This window comes from Rhamphochromis sp. 'chilingali', assembly GCF_963969265.1.
Source record: "Rhamphochromis sp. 'chilingali' genome assembly, chromosome: 8".
Taxonomy (NCBI): Eukaryota; Metazoa; Chordata; class Actinopteri; order Cichliformes; family Cichlidae; genus Rhamphochromis; species Rhamphochromis sp. 'chilingali'.
In genome coordinates, this window is record NC_137935.1 from 35328896 (window position 1) to 35354277 (window position 25382).

The 25382-nt window shown below is 40.1% G+C and overlaps 3 protein-coding genes across 4 annotated transcripts; 1 reads left to right on the plus strand and 2 right to left on the minus strand.

Annotated features, from left to right (window-relative positions):
* Nucleotides 1–657: 657 nt before the first annotated feature.
* On the minus strand, nucleotides 658–15207 carry poldip2 (polymerase (DNA-directed), delta interacting protein 2). Of its 2 annotated transcripts, none has more exons than XM_080889579.1 (11): nucleotides 15000–15207; nucleotides 8180–8255; nucleotides 7240–7337; nucleotides 7044–7143; nucleotides 6748–6823; nucleotides 4349–4456; nucleotides 3827–3963; nucleotides 3588–3614; nucleotides 3373–3498; nucleotides 1659–1738; nucleotides 658–1566 (listed from the first exon to the last, which is right to left on the minus strand). In XM_080889579.1, the coding sequence occupies exons 1-11, from the start codon at nucleotides 15182–15184 to the stop codon at nucleotides 1452–1454; spliced, it is 1128 nt and encodes a 375-aa protein (XP_080745705.1). In that variant the 5' UTR covers nucleotides 15185–15207; the 3' UTR covers nucleotides 658–1451. The 2 variants fall into 2 exon arrangements, with proteins under 2 accessions (XP_080745705.1, XP_080745706.1); XM_080889580.1 differs by having other exon boundaries at nucleotides 8180–8261; nucleotides 15000–15206.
* Nucleotides 15208–16101: 894 nt separating this feature from the next.
* On the plus strand, nucleotides 16102–19223 carry vma12 (vacuolar ATPase assembly factor VMA12). The gene is made up of 6 exons (XM_080889581.1): nucleotides 16102–16495; nucleotides 16628–16701; nucleotides 16923–17012; nucleotides 18374–18416; nucleotides 18493–18605; nucleotides 18713–19223. Exons 1-6 carry the CDS (start codon nucleotides 16312–16314, stop codon nucleotides 18806–18808), a joined length of 600 nt encoding a protein of 199 aa, XP_080745707.1. The 5' UTR covers nucleotides 16102–16311; the 3' UTR covers nucleotides 18809–19223.
* Nucleotides 19224–22112: 2889 nt separating this feature from the next.
* On the minus strand, nucleotides 22113–25132 carry sebox (SEBOX homeobox). Its single transcript, XM_080890128.1, has 3 exons — nucleotides 24825–25132; nucleotides 24081–24286; nucleotides 22113–22998 (listed from the first exon to the last, which is right to left on the minus strand). The coding sequence occupies exons 1-3, from the start codon at nucleotides 24925–24927 to the stop codon at nucleotides 22300–22302; spliced, it is 1008 nt and encodes a 335-aa protein (XP_080746254.1). The 5' UTR covers nucleotides 24928–25132; the 3' UTR covers nucleotides 22113–22299.
* Between the last annotated feature and the right edge of the window lie 250 nt (nucleotides 25133–25382).

Here is a 25382-nt window from a genome sequence, read left to right on the forward strand (position 1 = left end):
ACAAGTCTGATAGCTTCACACAAGCTCAAACTCAGCAGAAAGTCTGAATATTGTTCAAAAGGTGTATTTATTTTGCTTCTAATTACATCGGTATTTACAGTAGTATTTCAACCATCAAATCACTTTATCAAAGCAAAAAAAAAAAAAAGTTAGTTTCTTTCCTCATTTTACAACTTTTAGGCTCATAACTCTTTTACAAAGTCACAGTCAGCCTTGACGACACATCCACATGTGCACAGGATCAAGATGACGGTTTGGTTTTTGTAGGGCGCAGACGGCGGGAGGAAGGCGGACAGCTTGCACAGAAAACTCATCTTCTGGTAACATCATCGCTGATGACTCCACAGAGAGCTGCTTCTGTTCACAGTCAGTGGGGACCTGACCTGCCACCAGCAGGAGGAGAGTTCACAAGTCTTAGCCTTGTGACTTTTAGTTTTACTTAACACTGAACAAAAGTGGATGCATTTCAGAGTGTCTGAAGCACATTTAGAAATCAGATCTCCAAAAATCTACATCAATAACACACCATTAGTTATAGGCATTTATCCAATCACGGACACCTAAATGATCACACAAGTGAAGAATTCTAGAGTTTTTTTTACCCAAATTCTTCATCTGGAAATGTTTATGGCAGTTTTTATTTTTATCATCATCATCATCATCATCATCATCCCCCCCCAGAAACAGCAGCATTAGAACAAATCTGGGTCAGGTTTAACGTTTTTCCTTTATGACTCGATTTTTGGCGTCCTGGGGAAGTTTTAGCCAACAGCAAATTAATACATGCAAAGCAGACAGACCACTCTGCACTAACTCAAGATAGTAACTGCTGACCACTTCTAAACTACCAAATACTGCTATGCTGCCATTTTGACTTTCTGTACTTTAGATTTATAGAGATGTGGTTTCATTTTTGACATTTCAGGGTGAGATATTTTTTAAATTTCCAGTTTGCTTCATTGTTGTGACACAGTAAATCTTATGTACTTTTACACTAACAGGCCCACACTTTGACACGTTCTCTGTCTCTTTAAGTGTCTAAAAAACCCAAAACAACAACAATTGGGGGAGAACGAAAAAGGGTTCAGGACAAGAGTACTGCATCATGTATAAAAATAAACTGGTCAATATTTCAGCTCGGCAGCAATAATTCACCTTCCAAACTCTCAGCTCTCTTCCACTTCACTGTGCTGATCTCCAGTGCACAGGCTTGCAGATTGATTTTCTAGCCTAAATGAATTTAATGCTGGGGGGGGGGGGGGCAGAAAATAGGCAAGGTGGGCCTGCATTTAGATAATCTAGAAACTGCTAATAATTTCCCCTTTGCTTAGCTTTCCTGATGCTAGACTCAGGTTGAAGGCTGAAGCAATGTTACAAGTCAGGGGCAACTCTAGATAATGACACAAGCAGGACTGGCAGCGTATCCCGGGCTTGAGGGTGGTAGCACACACTTAAAATGTGTAGCCAGCAGGAGGCGCTTTGTCATCCTTGTTGCTCTCCAAGGAGAAGGGAGGAATGCGGACATCAAAGTGGGAACCATCAGTTCTTTCGATGCGAAACGTTCCCCTAAAACAACAATAATAAAAACACTAAGTGAGAAAAGCTGAAGATACTTTGGATTTTATAGCATGTGAAGAAAGAGGTAGATGTAGACTCACCACATATGACCACTTGGGGCTTGTAGAGACACGTGGCTGCTGTATTGGAAGGCTGGCTGTTCTTTAGACAACACCGGCTCCTGTTAGGTAAGTACAAAGAGCTGAGCATTTCTAAACAAACGCGACAGTCTCCTCCTCACAGCCAGGATGACAGTCTGTTCATTCAACTCTGGAATCAGATCAAAATACTAACAGACAAGCGGAGCCAAGGCATCTGTATCATATCAGAACTGGGGTCTTGAAAAAATTCATCATTCATACTCTGGTGTTGAGGCCTTTGCATCAGTCAGGCATGTTTATTTTTAATATGATATGTAATATTAGGGATGGGTATCGTTTAGGTTTTATCCGATACCGGTGCCAAATCGGTACTTTTGAAACGGTGCCGGTGCTCAAACGGTGCTCGAACCGGTGCTTAAAGAATGGAGAACACAAAATTGGTCCAAAAACCTCTCATGGTCAGCTGGTTTTTTGTAAAAAGATAACAATGTTAGCCTTTTCTGCAGCTATGGGGCATATATGGTATCACTCTTAGCTGGAAGCAGTGCTTAAACAATGGAAAAAATACAAACTTTGTCCAAAAACCTCTCATGTTTAGCTGTTTCCCTCTTTTTCTTTGGTCATTTTAGCCTTTTTGGCCAGGGTGAAGGGAGTATCTGCCATCAAACAAGAAGACAGCCACATGTAGCTATGATGATGTTTGCTAGTTCACCTTACATGCATTAATGTAATAACGTGGTTAGCCTACTCAACGTAAATTACACACGAACAACATTAAGCTACTCACGCAGAGAAGAACGGCTGCTGCTGCCATCAAATACGGCGCATTTCTCGGCTTTTAAAAAAAAAAAAAAAAAAAAACGCTATGCGTCGCCAGGTGTTTCATCGGATTCGAGGTGTTACTTCCTTTGACAGTATCACAGTATCAGCTTAAAGCACTTGTTGCAGGCTGCTGAGTTTGCATATTTTGCTGTGAAGTACAGCCAGACTTTTGACCGCTTCGCCTTGGACATTTTTAATCTGTAGCTCTGCATAAAAGAACGTACGTACCTGGCCCCGCCTACTATCCTCGGAAACGTAAAAATGATTGGCTAGAAGTGTATCACAGCTCAGGAAAAAAAAGCACCGAAATAAAGCACCGAAATGTGCGCTGCTTTTCGGTCTGGTTACTACCGTTTATGTCAGAACCGGTGCCATCATGGCACCGGACACCGGTACCCATCCCTATGTAATATGCAATGTAATGATACGTAATGAAAGAATACAGTAAAAAAAAAAAAATTACATCTCAGATGTCCTTTAAGTGGACTATGTTTGGTTAAAGGACGTCTTATGAAGCATGAGATCAGAATTCTATAATCCAAATGTAAATCGCCGCTTGATTCATTTATTTGCTTAACTTGTTTTGGACCGTAAACAAGGCGCGAATAGGACACCGGAAACAAAGCTCCCTACAGGAGTTTCCACACCGGAAGTAGCATATGCTAACGTGCACATAGTCTATTACATACCTCAGTGTCAAAAACAAGTAATATAATATAATATATGGCATGCATGCATATATGGTGTGTAATATTACTAATGTAATAGTATTATCTTAGAGGGATTGTGTGTCATTGCTAATCGTGTCTGTCGTTCTGTGGCCGGCTGCGTTTGTCCAACTCCACATCTCGTTGCTGTCTGTGGTTCTGCTCGTGTTTGTAAGCATGCTCACCCTGCCTACGACACCTCGTCCTCGGACCGTCTCCAGAGTTCCTGATAGGCTGAAGATCCTCCAGTGTCTCTCTCTCAGCTGAACCACCTCGTTGCCCAAGTTCTCCAGACGGATACAGTAGCGCCACTGCAGGAAGACAACACAAACAGATTTGAGCTGTTTATTTCTGTGTTTCACTGTCTTTAATTTACATGATAAAATATAAAACTACTCACCCAATAAACATGAGAATTCTGGGCCTCCTAAGGACAACAAAGAATTAACCTTAGATTTCAAGCAAACTACAGAGGAGCATTTAAGCCTACAAATTAAAAAGAAACAGGCTGTAAGCCAACATCTTGCCAAGTACACCTAATAACACCAATGAAATGTGTTTGAGCTGTGAGGTGGTGGGGCTCAGGCTGTGCTGCAATAACAAATAATATATAAGTAATATCCGTAAAGATCCAGCTACCCTCATTCCCATGTAGAAGGGGATGACAGTGACTCTGATGTTCTCAGTTGTCTCTCTGTGGACGTCTGAGAGCTCCAGCCAGGGGTGGTTCTTCTCTTGCCATGCTTTAAGGGTGTCTCTGGCTGTGAATGGAGGAACTACAAAAACAAAAAACAATCACATTAAAAATAGTCTGCTTCTTAGGCATTCTAGGTGGCCATTGAGTGGATCTTATAAGGATCGGAACCAAAAGTCAAACTACAAATGACAGTTTCACATAGGAGGGATAAACTTTAACATTACAAAACTTGCCACTCAAGCACTCAATCCTGCAGAAATTACCACCACCTTTATTCATGAAACTGCCCAGAGGATCGTCATGTTTACAAGATAAGACCTACATACATAAGATATGTAGGTCTGTCACAACTTTATGAAACAACAATGCTATGGAAGGAAACATGTCGACTACATCTGTTAGATATAGAAGAAACCTGTTGGACTTATACAAAACCACAGAGCTGAAAAAAGATCTGCGTTTACTTTTTGAAGGGTTGTACATGAGGAAGCGCTCAAACAGCTCATGCTGGATGGGGACCTGCTCTGTGGAGTTATAAGGCAGAATGTCTTCATGGCTCACATAGTCCAGACCTGAAGAGGAAAGCCAGAAACAGAACCATCATAACTACTAGAGCAGGGCGATACTAAAAATATTTATCACGATATACATTTGAAAATTTGCGATAACGATATAACTGACGATATAATTGACACTAGACAAAATACTTTACAACTCCACAACTTTATTAGTGCAAAATAAACCATCAATGTATTTTCACTTAAACAAGCAGCTGTTTTTTGCATTAAAGTTATATAAAAATGTAACAGTGCAAATGCAAATTCCTTGCTGACAGTTTAACCAAAAGGCATTTCCAGTGGACATTGCACCACTTGATGGGTTGTCAGAGCATTACGTCTATCGTAGGGAGGAGCCTCGCGGAGTGATACGTACTGTGCTTCAACATAATATTACCATATTGCGTGTGTATAAGCTCTTTTTAAGTTTTGTGGATATTATACACTGTTATGCTGAGGATATGTCGGCCAATGTCCAGGGTTAGGGTCACTGTCGACTTTCAGAAAAATCAAAGGATTGATTTTAAGTGTGCCGTATTTTCCAAACAACACAGTAATAACGGCGGTCTGCTAGCATGCTCTACCAAAAATAGTGCTTTGTTGTGTATCTGATGGACGAAAGCTAAACCAGTTCCACACCACTGAAGTTGCAGCATTTTTACAAACCAATTCTGGTTCATCTGTTTCATTCAACGATCCGCTTTCGCCCTTGTCATTCTCCGTCGCCGCAGTGCCTTTTTCGCCATGTGCGTATGAAAACAAAGGCACAGCGCATGCGCATTTTACCCATATTCTATCGCAACATTATACCGGTATTACCGTGACCGGTATGATATGGCCCAGCCCTAATAACTACCATTATCAAAAATGCTCTTTTCACAGAATTCAATATTTGAACATTTTGAGTAAATTACGTAATTTCCTCAGCACTGATAAAAGAACACCAGCTGCTTTTTTGCCCTTTTCTCTCTGACAGCAGGTTGGATGTGACTGTGTAAAAATAAGGTGTGCTCTATTCGGGCCAGACTCAAATTTAATGCTTAAAGTATGACCGCCAGTTTCTAATGCCAACTGTAAGACCCCAAGATAGACATCACCAGTAGGGGTGGGTTTTTATAATTGATTTATCGATTAAAATCGATTCTGGCTTGGATAACGTAAAATCAATTCATTAAAATCCTGAATCGATTTTTTAATATAAATTTATTTTGCCAGAATCTCTGGTGAAATCTCACAAAATTTCAATAACCACCAAACAGCTAAGACAGTAAATGAGAGCAGGAACACGGATTCTGCACAAAGACAAAACCCGTGGATCAGAATCAGTGAGTGTCGCCTTTCTCACAGTCGGGGCTGAAAGCCGACAGCTCGCTGATTCTGATCTGTCGGCGGGTCCGCGCTTTGTGTTCCCTTTATGTGCGGATTCTAAAGCTGTTAATTTGATGTCTCTCCAAACAATATTGACCGAACCAGCAGCAAAAGAAGATCCAAACTACGCTTCACATAAACATCGTCATGTATTCACTCTTACTTTTACTGTTTTGCTTCGACCACGATGCACAGCTCTCTCTCTCTGTCTGTCTGTACTTCAAGAACAGTTTCCTGTCTAAAAATCAGTTTTCTTCATTATTCGCTTGCTTGTTACGCACAAGTCTACCGTTGTGTACAGCGCTGTCGGCTGACTTTTTTTTTTCGTTTTATATACTTCCGAAAAGAAAACCTAATTTCTGCCGTTCAATACTGAACAAATTTAAACTTTTTAAAATTATGCAAAATGCAAAACGCTTAGCCGTGTCTCTAATAAAACCGCTGTAACTTCCGAGGTAATGTTCATGTGTTGATTAATGGTTTTCTTTCGTTTTTGATCTACTGCAGAATATTTTTATAAAATCCCAGGCCAGGAAAATCACCTTCATGTTTTTCTGTGTTTTATCCTCAGCTACTTTGACACAAAGGCATCTGCTGTGATGCTTACACCTTTGATAAAGTCTTGCGTGTGTCAGCTTCCTTTTTATAGATACAAAAATATGTAAATGTACTGATCTGAGTTATAATATTTCTGGCTGTCAAAATTTCCCAGATTCAAATTGAATTGAATCGAATTAAGTCGAATCGTGGATCAAATCGATTCGGGACCTTGTGAATCGGAATTGAATCGATTCTAGAAATCAGTGACGATACCCAGCCCTAATCACCAGCTATCTCCCGTCTTTTATTATGACAAAAGCCTCCATAAGAAATAAATGAAAAACAATCAGAATGTGAGTCAGATGTATGAGTGAGTGGCTCCTGACCAGTGTGCATACCTGGGATGGCGTACAGAGCCCTGCTGTCATCGTGGTTGGCCAGAAACGTCACTGCCTCCGTCTGGGACCTCTGAGACTGTCACAGCGCACAGACCAACAGTTACATACCTGCAGACCTCAACACTAATAAATACCTACAGTTTGAGTCCACCACAGTGGAGGGTTTGTCACCTAGCAACATTTCCACCCACTGCACTGCCTGAGATCACACAGACTGTGTCCACAATTGAGCTCAAAACAGTGGTTGACGCTCTGAATAACTACATGATCTCAGTACAAGCACAAGTTATACTTACTATATGAGGGCAGTCTCTGGTGTCAATGAGGACTTGGTAGTAAGTGTGAGTCTTCCCCTTCACCTCCTTGGAGCCGTGGGCCCCTGGGGGCTCAGGTTTGCTGCAGGAAGAAGCACTACAAAATCAGTACACAACACACAAAACAACCACGCAGAAAGTCAAGCTGAGATGGGCATTTTAGCCCAGACCACCCTACCTGTCAGACATGGGAGGGGTGATGTCTCGATCATAGAGGCGGGCGTGCCATGGAAACAAGACGATGCCTCTGTAGCCAAACACGCTGTGGAGAAACAGCTAGGGGAGAGCCCGACAACAACAACGACGAGATAAGGCTTTCAGAAATTATAGATGTAGGACGCTCAATACACACAATGTTGTATGGGATTACAGTCACTAGAAGAGATGATGCAAACAGGTTATATGGACAACACTGAGTTACATAAACTGTTTCATAGGCCTGTTCTCTCTCACTCACTGTTCTGGCGTCGTTCATCATGTATAACTATAGACAAAGGTATGGGCAGTAATGCTGAACACTGGAGCAGAGCTGTTTCTATCCTCTCCACACTGTTGCTTTGTTCTGCACTACTTAAGATCCATCATACAGTGCCAGAGTAGGGAATTAAAGTCTGACCACTAAAGTAATAAGATTAAAGAACAAAGAAAGAAAGTCATGCAAGGGAGACACACACACACGCGGTAGTCAAAGGGCATTTCTTATTCATCTCTGGGAGTTATGTTAACTAAGCAGTTCCACATGCAGCCTCCCTGGGCAGGCTTCTAAAGTATATTCTGCCCCAATTTTAATATTTTTTTTGTAATATTCTCATATGGAACTTATTTTTTTGGTCCAGAGCCTCTTCCCACTCTCAAACTCCAAGTGCACTGCTTTGGAGGTCTGCTGTGACCTGCAGCAGGCAGAGAACTGCTTCATGAGCCACTAGCCCAAACTCACCAAGGCTACAGAGTAATCTAACTCTGTAACACTGTAATGGTCCGTGTGCAGTAGAAGGGCCTATGAAATTTATGTTAGTCATCTGTCTAATACAAGAGAAAGAACAAGAGCTAAACCAGATCATCAGCTAAACCAGATCATCAGCTTCGGTATAAGCATGAATAAAGTGTGAAGGTCTTACCTGTCCGGTTTCATATTTGCCGTGCTGCTTCACAGCCTCAAACACTCCCACAGTCTCTAGAATCTTCCCCTCAGGCCTGTTCCTGCCAAAAACAGGCAACATCATTACACTCTGAATCTGTGTGGGTCTGCATGCTACACAAAAATTGAACCAACAAATCATGTATGGGACAGCACACCGGGTCGGGAAATTCCATAGATGCAACGACAGCAATTTGGAATTTGCCATCCTATGGAAAAAATATGCATTAAGCCCTATAGGAAGACAGGTCCTGCAGACTCTTCAGCCCTGATCTCAATCACAGTTTGATAATATTGTTAACACTTGACCGTTGAGGTGTTTTGTTCAAATACAGTTGGTCTCAAACTCCATGCCCCCATCATTATTTCAGAACAAAACAAACAATACGTGTTGGCACCGATAACAACAGCTGGTCACTTCATATAAATAACACTCTTATTCTGTGCTTCCTGCAAAGCTAATCTTCACAACAGAAATGAAGAGCAGGGATTAATGAGGTGGATATATGGACGGGGAGATTTAATATTACACACCAAGTTGGACAAGTTGTATTGCACGAGAATAATCACAAGGTAAGCTGCTTTTATTAGAAATATGGTTACAAAACAACAAACATGCAGATTCTGAATGAATACCTCTGGGTAAGATCGGGAGGACAATACTGTACTCAGTTCTGATGGGTGACCATCTCAACTTTGCTTGAAAGACAAACCAAGTTCAGATGCAATCCAGGCAGAAATGTCAATCATGACGAGAGAGGGCTGAAAATTGAGTCAACGTGGAAGTGCCAAAAACTGCAGGGGGTATAATGGCCACTCAGTGCAATACGAACCTGCGAAACTGTAACCACTTGGTGACAATGTTTTATCAAAACAGGTTAGGGTTGTTGTCCCACTAATAAGAAACAAGAGAGTGCAGTATTTGCCCCGAGGTCAGGGTGGTGCAGTCTCTGTGCTGCTGGGATAGCCTCCAGCCCAAAGACTTTAGAATATGGATGAACACTTTAAAGATGTCAAATGATGAGAACAAGAATGAGCCTATGCAAACATGCACAACTGGCCTAAGTTACTCTTTAACCCCTCTGGGCTCCTCTTCACTTTCTACTTGTGCAGCAATCTGAGACAAGTCGATACACTGTCCACAGATAATCGCCAATCTAAATTTAGCCACACTGCTACAAACTCTGGACCCAGCCTCAGCCAACAGCTAGCCCTTGTCAACAACACGCCTTGCCAAGAACAGAAACTATCCATGTCACTATCCATCCATTTGGGTTGGGGATTTGTGCCATTGAGCAGTCAACATATCACAGAAAAGCTTGGTAAAAATATAAAAATATCAGTATGTCATCAGATATCATTACACAAGGAAAAGGTTGCATAAACAAATCTTAACGATACAAGAGTGTGCTGATTCACCGCTGCTATTCCAACCAGCGTGTGGGCACTCACCCACCTGTCCACCCACCTTTACTCTCTCTCACAGAACAGATAAATCAAGCACACTCTGCCTCTTTCTGTCCACACCTGCAATCTTTGGGCTTTCACTGGTGACCATTGAGGACGTGAAACCAAAGCTGAGAAATCAATAATGAGCTAACCATTTCACTGTCCACACAACTAATTAATAAACATTAAGAATATCTAGAAAAAGACTGAAAGCCAGAGCTACAGTACAATAAAAGCATGAGCAGTAAGCAAAGTTAAAATCTTCACTACTCCTTGGGAGCTTTACTACGGTCTTTTCTTACAGTAGGTTGTGTTTCATCTTCCTCCTTCAGCTGACACAACTGTACTTTCTTGTCTGCTGGCTCTTTTCTATTGTCTCCATTGCGGCTCTGTTCCTTGCACTTCCCAGTTTACAGAGCAGTTCCATTATAAATTTGAGCTACAGATACATACTGATCCAGTTAATCTGAAACTTTAATTTTGCTGTTGCTTCTACTAGAGATGACACGTTAACCTGTTTAACATCAATTTCACTGGCACGCCTGTTTACACACGTCCTTTCAGCATTTTTTTCCTGAGCACAAACAATGTCAGTTCATATATATTTATATTTTTAACCAGCTAGTCCATGCCTGGATTCCTTCCAAGCACACATCTCTGATTCCTGCCTGTGTTTGCTACTGAGTCTTCCTGATACATCCCAGTCTTGCAGAGACAGGGAAAGATTGCAGAGTGCTTGGATGTCAGCTCACGGCTCTTCTTGCCAGTCTTACTGTACACATTAGATCACTGAAGTCATGTATAAATTTACAATATTATACAAGCTTTACAGTTAATACTTGCAAGCCTGTACTGAATTTTAAGGCCTGATAATGACCCGGGGAATTATATGCCCAATTTTAAAATTAAGAATAACTAGATTAAGTGTTAATCTTAAAGAAATACTGCTTTTGTGGTTGCTGCAATGCTGTCGGTGGTTAATACAACTCCATTTTTAGTTTCAGTATATAATATTTGGTACAAGCCTGTCAGCAGTAAGACAATTAACTTTATTTACACCAAGGTAATTCTCCCATTACCAGGTCTGACTGTATAAGATCAGTCCACCAATCATCAACGATTAAGTATTGGGTTGATTTAAGTCCTAAATAACAGGAGAGGCAAATATTAACACACAAAACTGAGATACTGACAGGGAGCCAACAGGTGTCTGAATGATGTTAATAAGACAGTGCCTCTGTGCAGCCTGCAAACTGCAGCCTGTGCAGCACCAAATGTTTTAAGGGTCTCTCAGTTGTTCTCTTCACTAAAATGACAGTGCCAGCATTAATAATAAGGAAATAATACAATACACTATCAGGATAACGTAGATATTGCTGAATAACTTTTCAAAGCCTATATTTGTGCTACTAAATTCTTTCAAAACTGCCAAACCACTGAAGAAGAATCTTCCCAAATGTTTACTGTGTAGTTAAACATGTACTGAATTGACGCCATAGGTTGGAAGCAGTAACAACATCAAGTGCAGCTCAACTAATGCTGGCAAGCTACTTAACAGCCAATATCTGTGATTTCTTCATTTCTTGCTGGTAAATCCTCCTCTTTCAGATGGACTCTAAAGTAGGGCTGGGCAATATGAGGAAAATCTAAAATCACAATTTTTTTTGGCTACATCACCATATATACACAGTGATATGTTTAACCTCCAAAATCCATATAGAGCCTAAAATTGCACTGGTATACGCATTCAAATCGACCATTCAATGTTCTTTTTTTCCCTTCTTTGAATACAAAAAACCTGAATGAAATGAAAGGTTTTATTTCAACTACTTTTTAACCATTAGTTCTACACAGAGATTTTTCACAAATGACTACAGTCACAGTAAGTCTCTCTGTGGTCAACACTAGACCTTTAACAAAATATCATAGCAACAAAAAAGGACATCAAGCAATAATTCACAAGACAATATAAAACAACCGAAATGAAAAGGGTGCTTTTTATGCTTATGACGTATAAAATCTATACAATAAAAAATGTGATGACCTCAAATTACAGAAACAAAAGTCTAGATAGTGACTACAAAAAGGACTGCCCAAGAACAGTCACAGGAAATCACTAGGGGTGCAACGATACACAAAATTCACGGTTTGGTTCGATACTTTGGTGTCACGGTTCGATATTTTTTCGATACAAAATAAAATGTTCATGCCTTTTTAATTTGTCATTTATTAAAATTATAAATATATATTTTAACTCAAAAGTACAGTTTTTAAATTTAACCCTAACCCTTGTGCGTGTTTTTTATTTTGACAGCGAATGCGCACCTGCGGACCACTTATGTGCACCCCTGGTTATTTAGCTCATCATATCGCAGCCACAGAAATTATTTTGGTCATGAAACCATAAAGCTGCACTTTCTTTTTGCCTTATAGTCTGATGTGTCATAACTTTTCCGTTTTGCGGTAAGCTTTTCTTTGGCTGTCACTTCTTCACCCTGACCTGTCTTATTTGGCTCAGCAGAACTAAAATATATATCCTGCTGCTTTTACACACGCACTCACATAAGCTCAGCGATTCTCTGCGCGATCAACATGTCTTAAACATCTCACATGTTTAAGCTGCGGGAGATTTCACTTGTCATGTTTGCATAGTAAGCTAACGATTGATAAGACGATGTCAGAGGAATTGGTGCACAAATTATCATCACTCACCAATCAGTACTGTCGCTCTCTATACACAGTTCACGCGATTGCAAAGTGAAAGCAAAAAAACAAGTGCAAATTCAAATGCGATTTCAATATGTCACATATTGACAGTGGCTCACCGATGCCAATGACATAATTACCCAGCTACATTTCCGAAAGAATGCAAAAGCATTGACATATATTTTTCCTTCCTACAATAGCCGGACAGGCAGGGCAGAGATAGATTTTGGTAGCCCGACTGGAAAAATCGCTAGCCCCAGGACGTCGGGCTAGCGATATTGCAAGCCCTGTATCTGATTGAGGAATCACTCATCTTTGGAAAAGAGTTTATTACAGAGAAATGGCTCTTTCCAAAATAAAAGCTATACTATCCGCTTCTTCTGGGCTATATTCTCAGCAGCATATTAAACATATCAGGTCCCCATAAGGAGAATCCTGTGCTAACGGCTGTCTAAATGACTCAGGTAAAGTTTGTAGCATGCATGCTTGTTGTTTTTGTCTTTGCACTAGGATGATGTCGGCGTAAATGTGCAGTCATATTCGTTGTGTTCCCACTAGTGCTTTCAGGTTAACCTCGTTAAAATGACCTTAACGCCACAACACGGCAAATCTCCGTTAACGAGCTAGCCCTGATAGCCCCGTGCATGGGGCTAGACGGCCAACACGTTAACGAGCTAACTGCGCTAACACACTAGCTCCCACCCAAGTAATTGAGCATTGCGTGGCACATCCAACATACTGTTTTACTTTAGTCCATGACGCGCTTACCTTCAGGGTCATACGTCACATGAAAACCAAAATAATTCCAAACGCCAGATCTGAATGAGGGTGGGGGAGGTCCATGTTGCAAGGAGAGCTTAACTTCTGTCTCGCTAGCTTGCCCTGCGCTCTTCCTTCTGACTATGCTGTCTGTGTGGAGCGCTCAGTGGATCTGCGCTCGACAGTGCAGCCTAGGCGGAGTAGTCGAACGCAGATTCACTGAGCGCTCCACACAGACAGCATCGTCAGAAGGAAAGTTGATAAAATAAATTACAAATATTGTATTGTTCGATACATATGCGTACCGAACCGAAAGCACTGTATCGAACGGTTCAATATCGATACGAATATCGTTGCACCCCTAGAAATCACAGCTGGTTTATTTAACATTTTATTTGCAGTATTTTCCTATCTGGTAAAATATAAACATGCATGTTCAGTGCAGTGTGCCAGGTAGAAAAGAAGGGGGAGATTAAAGATGCATTCGCAGCGTGTGGGAGAAAAAAAACATTTCAGCGAATTACATGCAGATAGCTTATTAATGCTATTGCAATTGATACCCGATGGTTACAATAAAGACATTTCAACTATTGTACGTGGAAAAACTCGAGGTACCCATGGGTCGCCACAGCAGATTATCTGCCTCCATCTCACCATATCCCAGCATTCTCCTCTGTCACACCATGTTCTCTTTCACTCACTACATCCATGAATCTTTTATGTGTTATTCAACTTTTCTTCCTGCCTGGCAGCTCCATATTCAATGTGCTTTAGCCAGTTAATCAGCTTTCTCTCTCTTATGCACATGTTCAAACATCTCAGTCTCACCTTTCTAGCTTTGCCTCCAACCTGCTCAAACTGAGCTGTCCCCCTGAGGTCTTCGTCCTGGTCACTCCAAATGAAAATCTTACCATCTTCAGCTCTGCCAAATGTGTTTATGTTAGTGCCACCATCTCCAAACTATACATCACAGCAGGTCTCGGTTACTACCATGTAATCCTTCCCCTTTTTTGGACAGCTGGACCCATGTATTTTAAAACATCTCCCTTTACTACCTCTGCTGCCTGCATCACTCTTACACCTGCCTCCTGCTTATTCACACACATGCATTCTGTCTTGCTTCTATTAACTTTCATGTCTCTTCTTTCCAGAGCATACCTCCACCTCTCCAGGCTCTCTACCACCTGCTCCTACCTACTCTCACTACAGATCACACCTCGCTTTCTAATGTGTTGTCTGCAAACATGGCACGGAGACTCCTGCCTGACCTCAACTATCAGCCTGTCATCATCACTGCAAATAAGGAGCCCAGATCTGATCTCAGTTGTAAATCTCACCTTTTACTCCAACCACACACCTCAGCACTGTCTGGCTTGCCCTCATACATGTCCTGCACCACCCTTCTATACTTCTAACACTCCTGACGTCCACATGCAGTACTACAGTTCCTCTCTTAGCACCCAATCACGTCTTCTCCGATCCACAAAGACACAGTGAAGCGCCTTATAAACTTCTCTATACTTCTCCATCAACACTCTTAAAGCAAACATCAAATCTGTAGTGCTCTGAAGCCACACTGCTGCTCACTGATCACCACCTCTCTTTATAACCTAACTTCAAAAACTGCTTCACATATCTTTATGGTATGGCTCATCAGCTTTCTTCCTCTGTAGTTACAACAGCTCTGCACATCACCCTTGCTCTGAGTCCCAATTCATTTGCACATCGGACTCACTATGCAGGTATCATCTACCTACAGGCAGCTGTCCACTTAATAGCAGCATGGCCAGTGTCTTTAACTAACGGTGCCATTTTGAAGAGCTCGTGCTTAGCTAAAGTCTTTAGCATGCTAGCTCTGGCATATTAGGACAGTTGAGGATTCTTACCGTGACGACATAAACCTCCTCTGCTGAACACCGTCAGGCAGGCCGCAAGCTCGGCATAGTAACCGCGGTCTGTATGCCTCGAACCCGCAGCTGGTGTCAACGACACTCAGTATTCTGTGAGCATGCTTCTTGTTGTATTTACTGACACTACTCAACAACCCTCGACGTAATGCACTAGCCGCCATCTTTCCAATACTAGCACAGTCACACACGTATTATATCGTTTGTCCTCCAGCGCTGAGAGCCAATCATAGCTGAGCTGCCTTCATGGAACGACTGTAATAACAGAACCAAACGCTTAACGTTCAGTAACCTTCTTTTAATTATTTTCGTTTACAACAAATATGACCTTCATTGTAGTCTGAAAATAAAAGTTTAACACTCCTTTATTTTCATTCCACCATTACATTGGTTAAAATGCTGATTGCGCACCGGTAGTTTGGGACAATTTAGTGTTGGAAAGTTGTGTCCCATCAAAAGTACTGTTGCTTAAATTTGTGTCAAAGCTTAGTAATGCAAAAGCGGTAAGTTCTACGAGTTTATGATGAGTCCTTTAAGATAAGATAAGATAAGATAAGATAAGATAAGATAAGATAACCTTTATTAGTCCCACACGTGGGAAATTTGTTTTGTCACAGCAGGAAGTGGACAGTGCAAAAGTTATGAGGCAAAAATTAGAATACAATAAGAATAAATACAGTACACAACTGTACAGAATAGAATAAAATAAAATACTATATACAGTAGAATAAAATAAAATAAATATACAATAAGATAAAAATAGAATACAAATACAAATACTATATACAACTGAGTAAAAATACAACGATGACAGAAAGGATTATTGCACTTAGTATTATAGCATATGTATGGATGTGTGTGCTTGATCAGTTAAAGTCTTTATTATGGAGTCTGACAGCAGTGGGGCCCAAAAGGTAAGGTGTCATGTCGTGAGAAACGTTTAAGTTAAAAATGAAACAAATCATTATTATAAACTTGGCGTATTGGCGTCTTGGCGTTTTCACAATAATATATATATGACTGATGTTTTACAAAAAAAAAAAGAAAAAAAAACGTAAATAAAACGTCAGGAAGATGGTCACGTGAGCGATTACGTCAGCCTGTCACAAGACAAGCAATATGGCTGCGTACCAGGGTTTTTATTTGTTTTTAGCAGATGCTGGGTTTCGTTTTTAAACGGTACATTTCAGTAGATATAAAGTAAAGCCCGTGTTTATATTGAGGCCAGGTTTGACAGAAAACGTTATTTAAATAGTTGCTTCGAAAAAACTCGTTTAATTTTTGGTGCATCATGGCTTCTGCATTTGTGGTGGGGGATAAATTCAGAAATAAAGTGACACATTTACTGGGAAAGTCGGAGTCAGCTCTTCCTCGAGCATTGGGAGAAGAGCTGGAGGAGGTTCTTGAAAAACCGGAACCAACAATCCTGCCATTCAGTACAGCGAGGAAGATCAAGAAATATCTTCAGGACAATGGTGAAAAAAGAAAAAACTGAAGTGTGTGTGTGTGTGTGTGTGTGTGTGTGTGTGTGTGTGTGTGTGTGTGTGTGTGTGTGTGTGTGTGTACACAATTTCATAACATTTTTTACCGTGCCTGCATTTATCCAGGGCATCCATTCTACCTGCATGAGTTGCTGGAGGATAGCTCGCTTCACCTGCCTGAAATCGTGAAGCCTCCTAGGGTAAGTAAATTCCTGCACGTTTTGTGATGTACACTCATGCGCATCCTTTGCTGTTACACTGTATTCACATGTGAGTGATAGACCATAGGTCTGTAGACCTACTGCAGTGTTAACATGTAGTAATTTCTGCAACTTGGCCCCGTGTAATTAGAGTGTTTTCACAGAAGGCCCAGCCAGTGTAATGAGAAAAACTAAACTGTGACTTCTTCCTCTCACTTCAGAACCCTGAGCTGGTCGCCCGTCTTGAGAAGATTAAAGCTAAACTAGCCAATGAAGAATACAAAAGGATCACAAGAAATGTCAATGCTCAGGTACATTTTTTGTTAATATTAAAAGCATCTTTGCCATTTCAGGGTCGATACACTGGGTGTGCTGTTGAAATGTTTGGATGTTTGTTTGTTTTTCTCATGGTGAGGAGTACAAACCATCCTCGTCCATGCCAGTTCTTAAAACGATGGGATGGTGATGTAATGCAAATAAAAAAATATAGATAGATTGCAAGTTAGAATGTTTATGGATGGCTTCCAAGCTTGAGGTTCATAATGTACATCTGAAGAAGTCTACTTTCTCACTTAACGACATGATAAAAAAAAATGCCAGAACAGAATATTTTGCAAGTCTTATAGAAATTATATAGAAATTTGGGTGTCATATTTGACAGTTCAATGTCGCCAGAGAGTCACTCCAAACAGCTGGTTCTGAACTGTTTTTATCATCTAAGAAACATGTCTAAACTCAGACTACTGGTGTCAAAGGCAGAACTTGAGATGATTATTCATGTTTCTATTTCTTCTCATTTGAATTGTATTAACGGTCTTTTTTACTTGTTTCAACAAATCAGCTTTGGATGGCCTTCAGACTTTACAGAATTCTGCGGCAAGACTTTTAACTGGCACTAAGAAGAGGTCACATATTACTCTAGTTTTGGCTTCTCTTCATTGGTTGCCAGTAAACTTTAGGTTTCATTTTAAAATTTTAGTTTTAACTTTTAGAGCTCTACATGGTGAAGCTCCCCAGTATATCTCTGACCTGTTGAAACCTCATGCATCTTCCCAAGCACTTAGGTCTTCAGGTCAGAAGTTACTATTGGTCCACGTACTAGTTTCAAAACACGTGGGGATTGGGCTTTTCAGGCACCAAGGCTGTGGAATTCTCTTCCGTTGTCTTAACCCTGTCTTTTAAAATGGCCTAAATGGTAAATGGCCTGTATTTATATAGCGCTTTTCTAGTCCCTAAGGACCCCAAAGCGCTTTACATATCCAGTCATCCACCCATTCACGCACACATTCACACACTGGTGATGGTAAGCTACATTGTAGCCACAGCCACCCTGGGGCGCACTGACAGAGGCGAGGCTGCCGGACACTGGCGCCACCAGGCCCTCTGACCACCACCAGTAGGCAACGGGTGAAGTGTCTTGCCCAAGGACACAACGACCGAGACTGTCCAAGCCGGGGCTCGAACCGGCAACCTTCCCATTACAAGGCGAACTCCCAACTCTTGAGCCACGATTTAAATTGTTCTCATTCATTTTTTTAAAATTATGCATTTTTCCAAAGACAGAGAAAATGTGCTCATTTTTTCCAAAGTGCTGAGTTTGATTGTGGGGTTCACACACAAGTTATATTTTGAAAATATTTAACAGTTTTCTTTTTTTTGTTTGATTTTCCAGGAAATCAACCGCCATGGCGTGCTGTCAGATTTCGGACAGCAGGGTGAGTGTACTGTTGAGCATCTCATTATAGAGGCTGGATTGTGCATCCTTAGCTTATGTACCTTCTCTCTCTGCAGTGCGGTCAGTCAAAGCAGTTGTGGTCACCATATTCAACTTCCTGGTTACAATAGTTGCTGCTTTTGCCTGTTCCTACATGGGCAGTCAGTACTTGTTCACTGAGACTACGGCGGTAAGAGAAGCGGTCCTGCTGCTGTCCGTCCCATTATAAAACTTCTCTGTATTTTGTGACGTTCTTGTTTTGCTTTACTGAAATTGTTTCCAACATTTGTTTTGCAGCGGGTGATCTCAGCGGTGATCGCCGCATCAGTAGTTGGGCTTGCTGAGCTGTATGTCCTGGTCCGGACCATGGAGGGAGACCTAGGGGAACCATAGCAGCTGTTACCTTTGGAATCAACACCTTGTAGGCAGGAGTCTGTAAGGCCTCTGGCAGCCACAGCCAAGCCCGTGGTTCAGAGCAGAACGCTCACTCTGAAACCTCTGTGGTCTTTCTTTCTTTTTGAATTGTTTCAGGAATTATTGATGAAAAAATAAAACGTCCTGAGAATTTCTAAATAGAAATGGTTCCAAGCTCCAAAGTATTTGTTCTTTGACATTCTGCATCCCTTTCTAGTGAAATGAAAATACTCAAAATACTTCGTATTTATTTCCCAGATTTTTGTTTTTACTCTAAAACTACAGCGTAGTTTTTTCCTCTCTGCTGTGTAAAATGAATGATGAGGTTCTTTTCTGCTCTGAGATGAAATCATATTTCATATGATTTTTATCAAATAAATCATCTAAAACAGTCCATTCATCTCAGATGTCCATTTGTGGATTTTCTGCCTGTTGCTGTTGGTAGATCACAACCAAAGGGGGGAGCACAGGGAAGACAAAAGAGCAGCTTGAGGTGGCAACGGATGACAACCCTTAAAAAAATTTAGTTTAGATCATGCAGTCCAGTAACAAATAACAATAAATGTCCCAAAGCATTTTAAGAGGGCTGCCAAGTGGGGAGATTTGCATCTTGGACACCTGCACGCATTAAATGTGGTATTAGCTTGATGAAAACATTGATACTCAAAGTTCTTAAAACCTGCAATGTTGGAGGGGTCTATAGCCTATTTCACATGGTGTAGGCCAAATCGTATGCTTTGGACAAGTTGTCAGTACCATGAAGTCTTCGTTGCACTTACAACTTTTCAGATATATAACCACCTTTAGCTCTTTATTATTTCATCTATGAAAACTTGGGCAGCACAAAAGTGATGTGACCCAACAGATGAACATTGTCTCCTGACACTGAGAGAGTCATATTTTCCAGTACGTCAAAACCAGTCAACAAGCTTAATATATTTGGCAGATCCAATGCATATACAGAGAAAACTAACCAACAATGATAAATGCAAGTTTTTTTTTAAACAATCAAAAGAAGCTAGCATACAGACTTTAAGTCATTTGGCTTATTGTTTTGCCACGAGGATGTCCTTGTGTTGACTTTTCTGGAAAAGTCACCATCTGTGGCCAGTAATAATGGTCAGTCATAATGTTTACTGGACGGTTTCCACCTGACAGATGTGCTAATAATAATCTCCTGATCTGTGCTTACTATATCTGGTTTGAAGTGAAATATCAAGCCGAACAACACGTAAACAACCGATTACTGTCCAGTACAGTAGCTGTGCTTTAAGATCATCATGCTGAGAACAACAACACCATGTATCCTACAACACAGAAGATCCTTTTTTACTGATCCCCTCTCCAGATAAGGTTTCATAGTTCTGTAAATTATGCCCCCCCCCCCCCCCACCCGTCAAGTTCTGTCATATCAGTGGAAGGATTAAAAGATGTGACTGCATCCTGGAATACCAAAAAAAAAGTCTCTTCCTAAGATCTGAGATTTGACACCAGGATTAAAGGTTTATTGAAAGATTATTTGGTATTAAAAATGATTATGATATGCAGAGATCTCTGTCCAGCTCTGGACAAACAGTGGGCACTCCCGTCTGTCATATTTGCCTCTGTATTATGCCTCTAATGTAATATTTCAAAACTTAAATCCAGGTCAAATTACAGAGGCGGTAAGCTGATAGACCCAGAGCTCTGACTTTAATTTAGTTCTTATTTTGCTTTCATTTTTCCCCTTCCCCTTAGGCCATGTAAACCCTGTGATACTTACAGCACAAAGAGATATGATAAAAATATATTTTGATTTAGAAAATAATTATTCCTGTCGTGGTATCCTACCACAAGGAATCATTTTAATCTGGATGTTTTGAAAAATAATACTCTTGGGGTCACAGCATTAAACATGTCCTGGTTCAGCAGGAGAACAGGAGCTGGCTTCTGTGAGGAGAAACCACAGATACTGCTGTATACAGCAGTATCTCTCTGATGGAGAGATCTCTCATGGTCAGATCTCTCAGATCTGACCATAGGTTATACAACTTCTGACATTAATACATTTTCAAAATTTCAAGAGCTTTGTGTATTTGGCTCTTTAAAAAAATGTTAATAAGAACAAGTTTCATTAAAAATGCCGATAGGACATCAACATACCCTGTGGGTAAAGGGCAAATTGTGTGATTCAAGTAGTTTTTTGGGGTTTTTTTTTGGGGGGGGGGGGGGGGGGGGGGCTTGAAGATTGTGCTTGAACTAAATACATTACAAAAGATACTGCTTTGGCTGATGACTTTATACTGTCTATGACACCACTGACAAAGATATGAAACAGTTAATAACAACTATCAGTTTCAAGTAGTTAGCCAAAAGTAGCTCAAATAACAAAAAGTACAGATGCTAAAACTACTTGATAAATGTCTAGAAAAAGGATATAAGCTAAAAGCTATGGTGAGCTGCTAAAACTAATGGGTAAATGTTAAAATCACTTAGTTGGAATTAGGTAACTATTAGCCAAAATACCCTAATAGCTAATTGTTAGAGAATTGATATTACCTAAAGCCATGCTGTCCCCTAAAAGTCCCCTAATTACTGTTAGTAGGCAAACTGTTACTTGGTTAAATAAAAATACATGATAAATCATTAGCTGTAGCATATAATGGTTGAAAAGGATATAATAAGTGACTTGATTATAAAAACTTGACTTACTTAAAAACTGACACTTAAATTTAATAAAAAATACTGACAAAAAGTACATGTTACAAGTTTATGAGGCTTCAAGTTTGGGAACTACAGTGGTACAAACTAATGGGAACTTTTTCACTTTAACCTATGATGTTCGCTAAATATTATTTATTTTCAAAACTAGATAAAAAAATGTGGGGTTTTTGGTAATATTAGTACTGTAAAGTAGTTCCAGCCTTGCAAGCTACAATATTAAAACACAACATACAGTTAACAATAATGAATAATAATAATTTCAATGAACTGATATTTTCTGCATATTTTGGTAATAATACCTTTGTATTGCTACTGAACAAAATAAACTACACAACTGAACAGTTATGTGAAAATATGATTTGCGGTTGTATTATTTGATTATACAAGAAAACAAGAAACAAGCTTCATGTTACATATGTTGTATGTGCTTACTTCCAGCTTCACAAAATGCAGTTTATACTATCAGAAATTTTTAAAAACTAACTTAAAAAAAAACATTTTTAATTAATTTGTATTAGATTTTAAAAATAACAGATTCTATTAAAATAAAAACAAGAACAATTGTTTTTGACAAGTAACAGTAAGATTCAAAACTGTGATCAGTTGCCTCAGTTTATTCCCCAAAATATACAAGACATAATTCAAAACATAAAATATACAACTGGACAAATCAGCATCGTAACAATTCTACTCTACTTCACAGTATTACAGCCTTGTCTGAAATTCATCAGCTGTGGTAAAACACAGGACAGATTTTGATACATTCATCAGAATTCAAGAAAATTGGTAACAATAGCAGCGTTATAGATCAGGTCTGAGATATATCCCATCGAGGTCTGTGGTCCCAGTTGTGGGTGATGATGGTGGTGGTGGTGGTTCTGTCCCTGACCTTGAGAGATTTCCCAGTACATTGGCTGAGGGTGGGAAGGGACAACCTGATCTACTGAGGCATGACCGCCAGTTCCAGTGCCTCCGCTGCACAGTGCCTGATGAGGTCCAGATGGAGCCAAGCTCCGGGACTTGAAGTTCCTGAAGGCCTGATAGGAGCATGTAGATGCAGCGTGGTGAGGCTGCCTGGTGATGGACTGATGAAACGAACCAGGAATGAAACCAGTGAGTGAGGCTCCTAAGTGCTGTTGCTGCTGCCCGTGGTACTCCTCTTCCCAGAGACGAGACTCTGAGGGTTTGGAGCAGCTACGAGTGGACTGCTGATGGAGGGATGAGGAACATGGTGGCGATGACATGGGGTTACTGTAGATTTGCATCCAATCTGAGTAAATCTGCGGGACCTCCTCACAGGAGTGGTTCTGTTCTGGCCTGAACATGTCTGCCAGAGTGTTTGAATACGTGGAAGTCGCAGGGCCGGAGGAGGGATCCACAAAACCTCTAACTCCAAGGACAGACTTGGTGGACTTGGAGAGTCTACCGGTCTTAATACTTCTAGCTCTTCTGTTTTGGAACCACACCTGTGGGAAATGGCAAAATTTATAATGAATTAGTCTTACATAGCCAATTTCAGTTTATGCATCCAAATTCTGCTCAGGGTACCATGTTCATCAAAACAAATACTGGGGTTAGATAGATTTTTTGGGTTGTAATTTTCTTGTCTTCGTAAATGGACTGACTCTTATATAAAGCTTTTTTACTCTACTTGAGCACTCAAAGCATCTTAAACAACATGCCACATTCAGCCATTCACACAAACACTTTTTGTGCACCTAAATGCTTTCTTTCTAATGTTCATAATCCAATAAAGCATTAGAACAATTTGGGATTAGTTCCTAATTTCCTTACATCCTCTCCACACTTTTACCCTCTTTTGTGACTCTGCATACAAGCTCTGCCAGATATTGCAACTAATAATGCTGAAGTATTTAACAGTATTAACAGTAAAGAGTAGAGGAAACTTTATAATGCTGTTTGACATGTTAGCTCCGGTCCTATGCTGGGGTAACATTGAGACTTTGCTAACATGTGACATGGTTAAGCTGTCTCCTGACTTTGATTGGAGTTTTCATGTGTGACAAAAACGTTTATCACACATAAACATTTACTTCATAAAGGAACACAGAACATGGACAGAAATATTTAGAAGGAAAGAAGGCAGATAGATGCTTGGTAAATATAAAAGAAAGAGAAAACGGGTATCACATCATCCTCTGCCTGCCTAAAACAGACTTAACTTCAGGTATGACTATCCTTATATGAGTCATATATATAGTCTATATATAGTCATATGGGCTCATTTGTTATTATTTTAAGTTCTTTAATGATTTTGATCTTTAATTGAGAAAAAGAAGAACAGTATCATTTATAAAGAATAGCTACAAAATATGTACTGAAGATATTTTTTTTGCTGTAGTGGTCCCAATTATTGTCTCCATGGTCTAAAGGAGACCTATTCTCTGTGGGTTCATCGTGACCAACAACAAATCAGTCAAAATAGTGTAAATTAAATTAAAATAAGTAAATTGTTTCATTACAGCCACTTTAAATAGGCTAGGAGAAACTTGGAGTTTCAGACTGAACATCCGACCAGCAGCCTCACCTGTATCTTGCTCTCAGGCAGGTGTGTGTGCGCGGCCAGCCTTTCCCGCAGGGTGATGTCCGGGTAGGGGGTCACAGCGAAGGCCTGCTCCAGCTCAGACAGCTGCGCACGGCTGAAGATGGTCCTCTTCCTTTTCCTCTGACCCTCCATCAAACCGATGCCTCTGTCCGGCTCCGGAGAGGATACGGCACTCCCACTGCGGGCATCTTCCAATTACAATGCAAATATCAAGAAAAATGTCAAACAGTTGAAAAAATAATGGTCTATAATAAATAAATAAACAGCCTTTCAGAAAGGGAAATCTTGTTGTGGTGATGGAAAATATCACAACCCATAAACTTGTCAACATTTAGGTTCTTTTGTGTTTGACCGTGGATTGTAATAATAACTATTGTTATCATTATTATATTATAATAATAATTATTATTACACTTATTTATTAACAAGAAATTAAAGAACAAAAAAAATATTTTCGTAATTTAGAAATTATTTACTTTATAGAATACATTTTATTATAGCCTTGAACCTAGGAATATGTGTATCTGTTAAGAATAAAAAAAATTTATAATAATAACTTTCAGATTTATTTTCTCAGCCATCTTTTTGTTTACTTTTATCCTATTAGACTATTTTATTGTAATATACAATATAATTCAACCATTCATTGAGTTTTGTTGGGAAAAGCTGATTCTATGAAGCAGCCGGTCAGAAAGTCAAAAGTGTTTTTTGCTCTCTGTGACTCACCTTTTGAGTGTTTCTGTTCTCCGAATAATGCCTTGAAATCTGCCAGGTCTTTCTGCTGGTTCTGCTTGAGTAAAGAGAAGTCTGAGTCCATGAACAGAGCCATAACTCCACACACACACAAACACACCTCTGCCGCTCGCCTTCACCGATGCTGAGAGTTGAGGAGGAGTCAGGAGCTTCTTATACCGCGTTCAGATCAGATGGGACACCCAGCCCTCTGCATCCAGTAAATCTCCAATTACTTACTGACTTGTTTTCCTGCCTCTTTAAGTCTTCCGGACCTGCTCAGGCACCATTTATAGAGTCATTTTTATAGGTCCTGAGAGAAGATTTCCGAAATGAGCCTACATTTATTATTTTTTTTCTCAGCCAAATGTCATCATGATACAGATCATATATTCTTTAAAGTCCATCTTGCAGAAACACACACACACACACACACACACACACACACACACACACACACACATATATATATATATATATATATATATATATATATATATATATATATATATATATATATATATATATATATATATCGTACATTGAATTATT

What these genes read in the sequence shown, in the direction of transcription:
- poldip2 (XM_080889580.1), bottom strand. Translation starts at nt 15,184, where the DNA reads ATGGCGGCTAGTGCATTACGTCGAGGGTTGTTGAGTAGTGTCAGTAAA. An exon ending in AGGAGGTTTATGTCGTCACG is followed by an intron (nt 8,262 to 14,999) that starts GTAAGAATCCTC and finishes TGTTTTTGGCAG; the next exon opens with GAACAGGCCTGAGGGGAAGA. An exon ending in AGAATTCTCATGTTTATTGG is followed by an intron (nt 3,499 to 3,587) that starts GTGAGTAGTTTT and finishes GTCTTCCTGCAG; the next exon opens with TGGCGCTACTGTATCCGTCT.
- vma12 (XM_080889581.1), top strand. Translation starts at nt 16,312, where the DNA reads ATGGCTTCTGCATTTGTGGTGGGGGATAAATTCAGAAATAAAGTGACA. An exon ending in AAATCGTGAAGCCTCCTAGG is followed by an intron (nt 16,702 to 16,922) that starts GTAAGTAAATTC and finishes CTCTCACTTCAG; the next exon opens with AACCCTGAGCTGGTCGCCCG. An exon ending in CAAGAAATGTCAATGCTCAG is followed by an intron (nt 17,013 to 18,373) that starts GTACATTTTTTG and finishes TTGATTTTCCAG; the next exon opens with GAAATCAACCGCCATGGCGT.
- sebox (XM_080890128.1), bottom strand. Translation starts at nt 24,927, where the DNA reads ATGGCTCTGTTCATGGACTCAGACTTCTCTTTACTCAAGCAGAACCAG. An exon ending in AGAACAGAAACACTCAAAAG is followed by an intron (nt 24,287 to 24,824) that starts GTGAGTCACAGA and finishes TGTAATTGGAAG; the next exon opens with ATGCCCGCAGTGGGAGTGCC. An exon ending in TGCCTGAGAGCAAGATACAG is followed by an intron (nt 22,999 to 24,080) that starts GTGAGGCTGCTG and finishes CATTTCCCACAG; the next exon opens with GTGTGGTTCCAAAACAGAAG.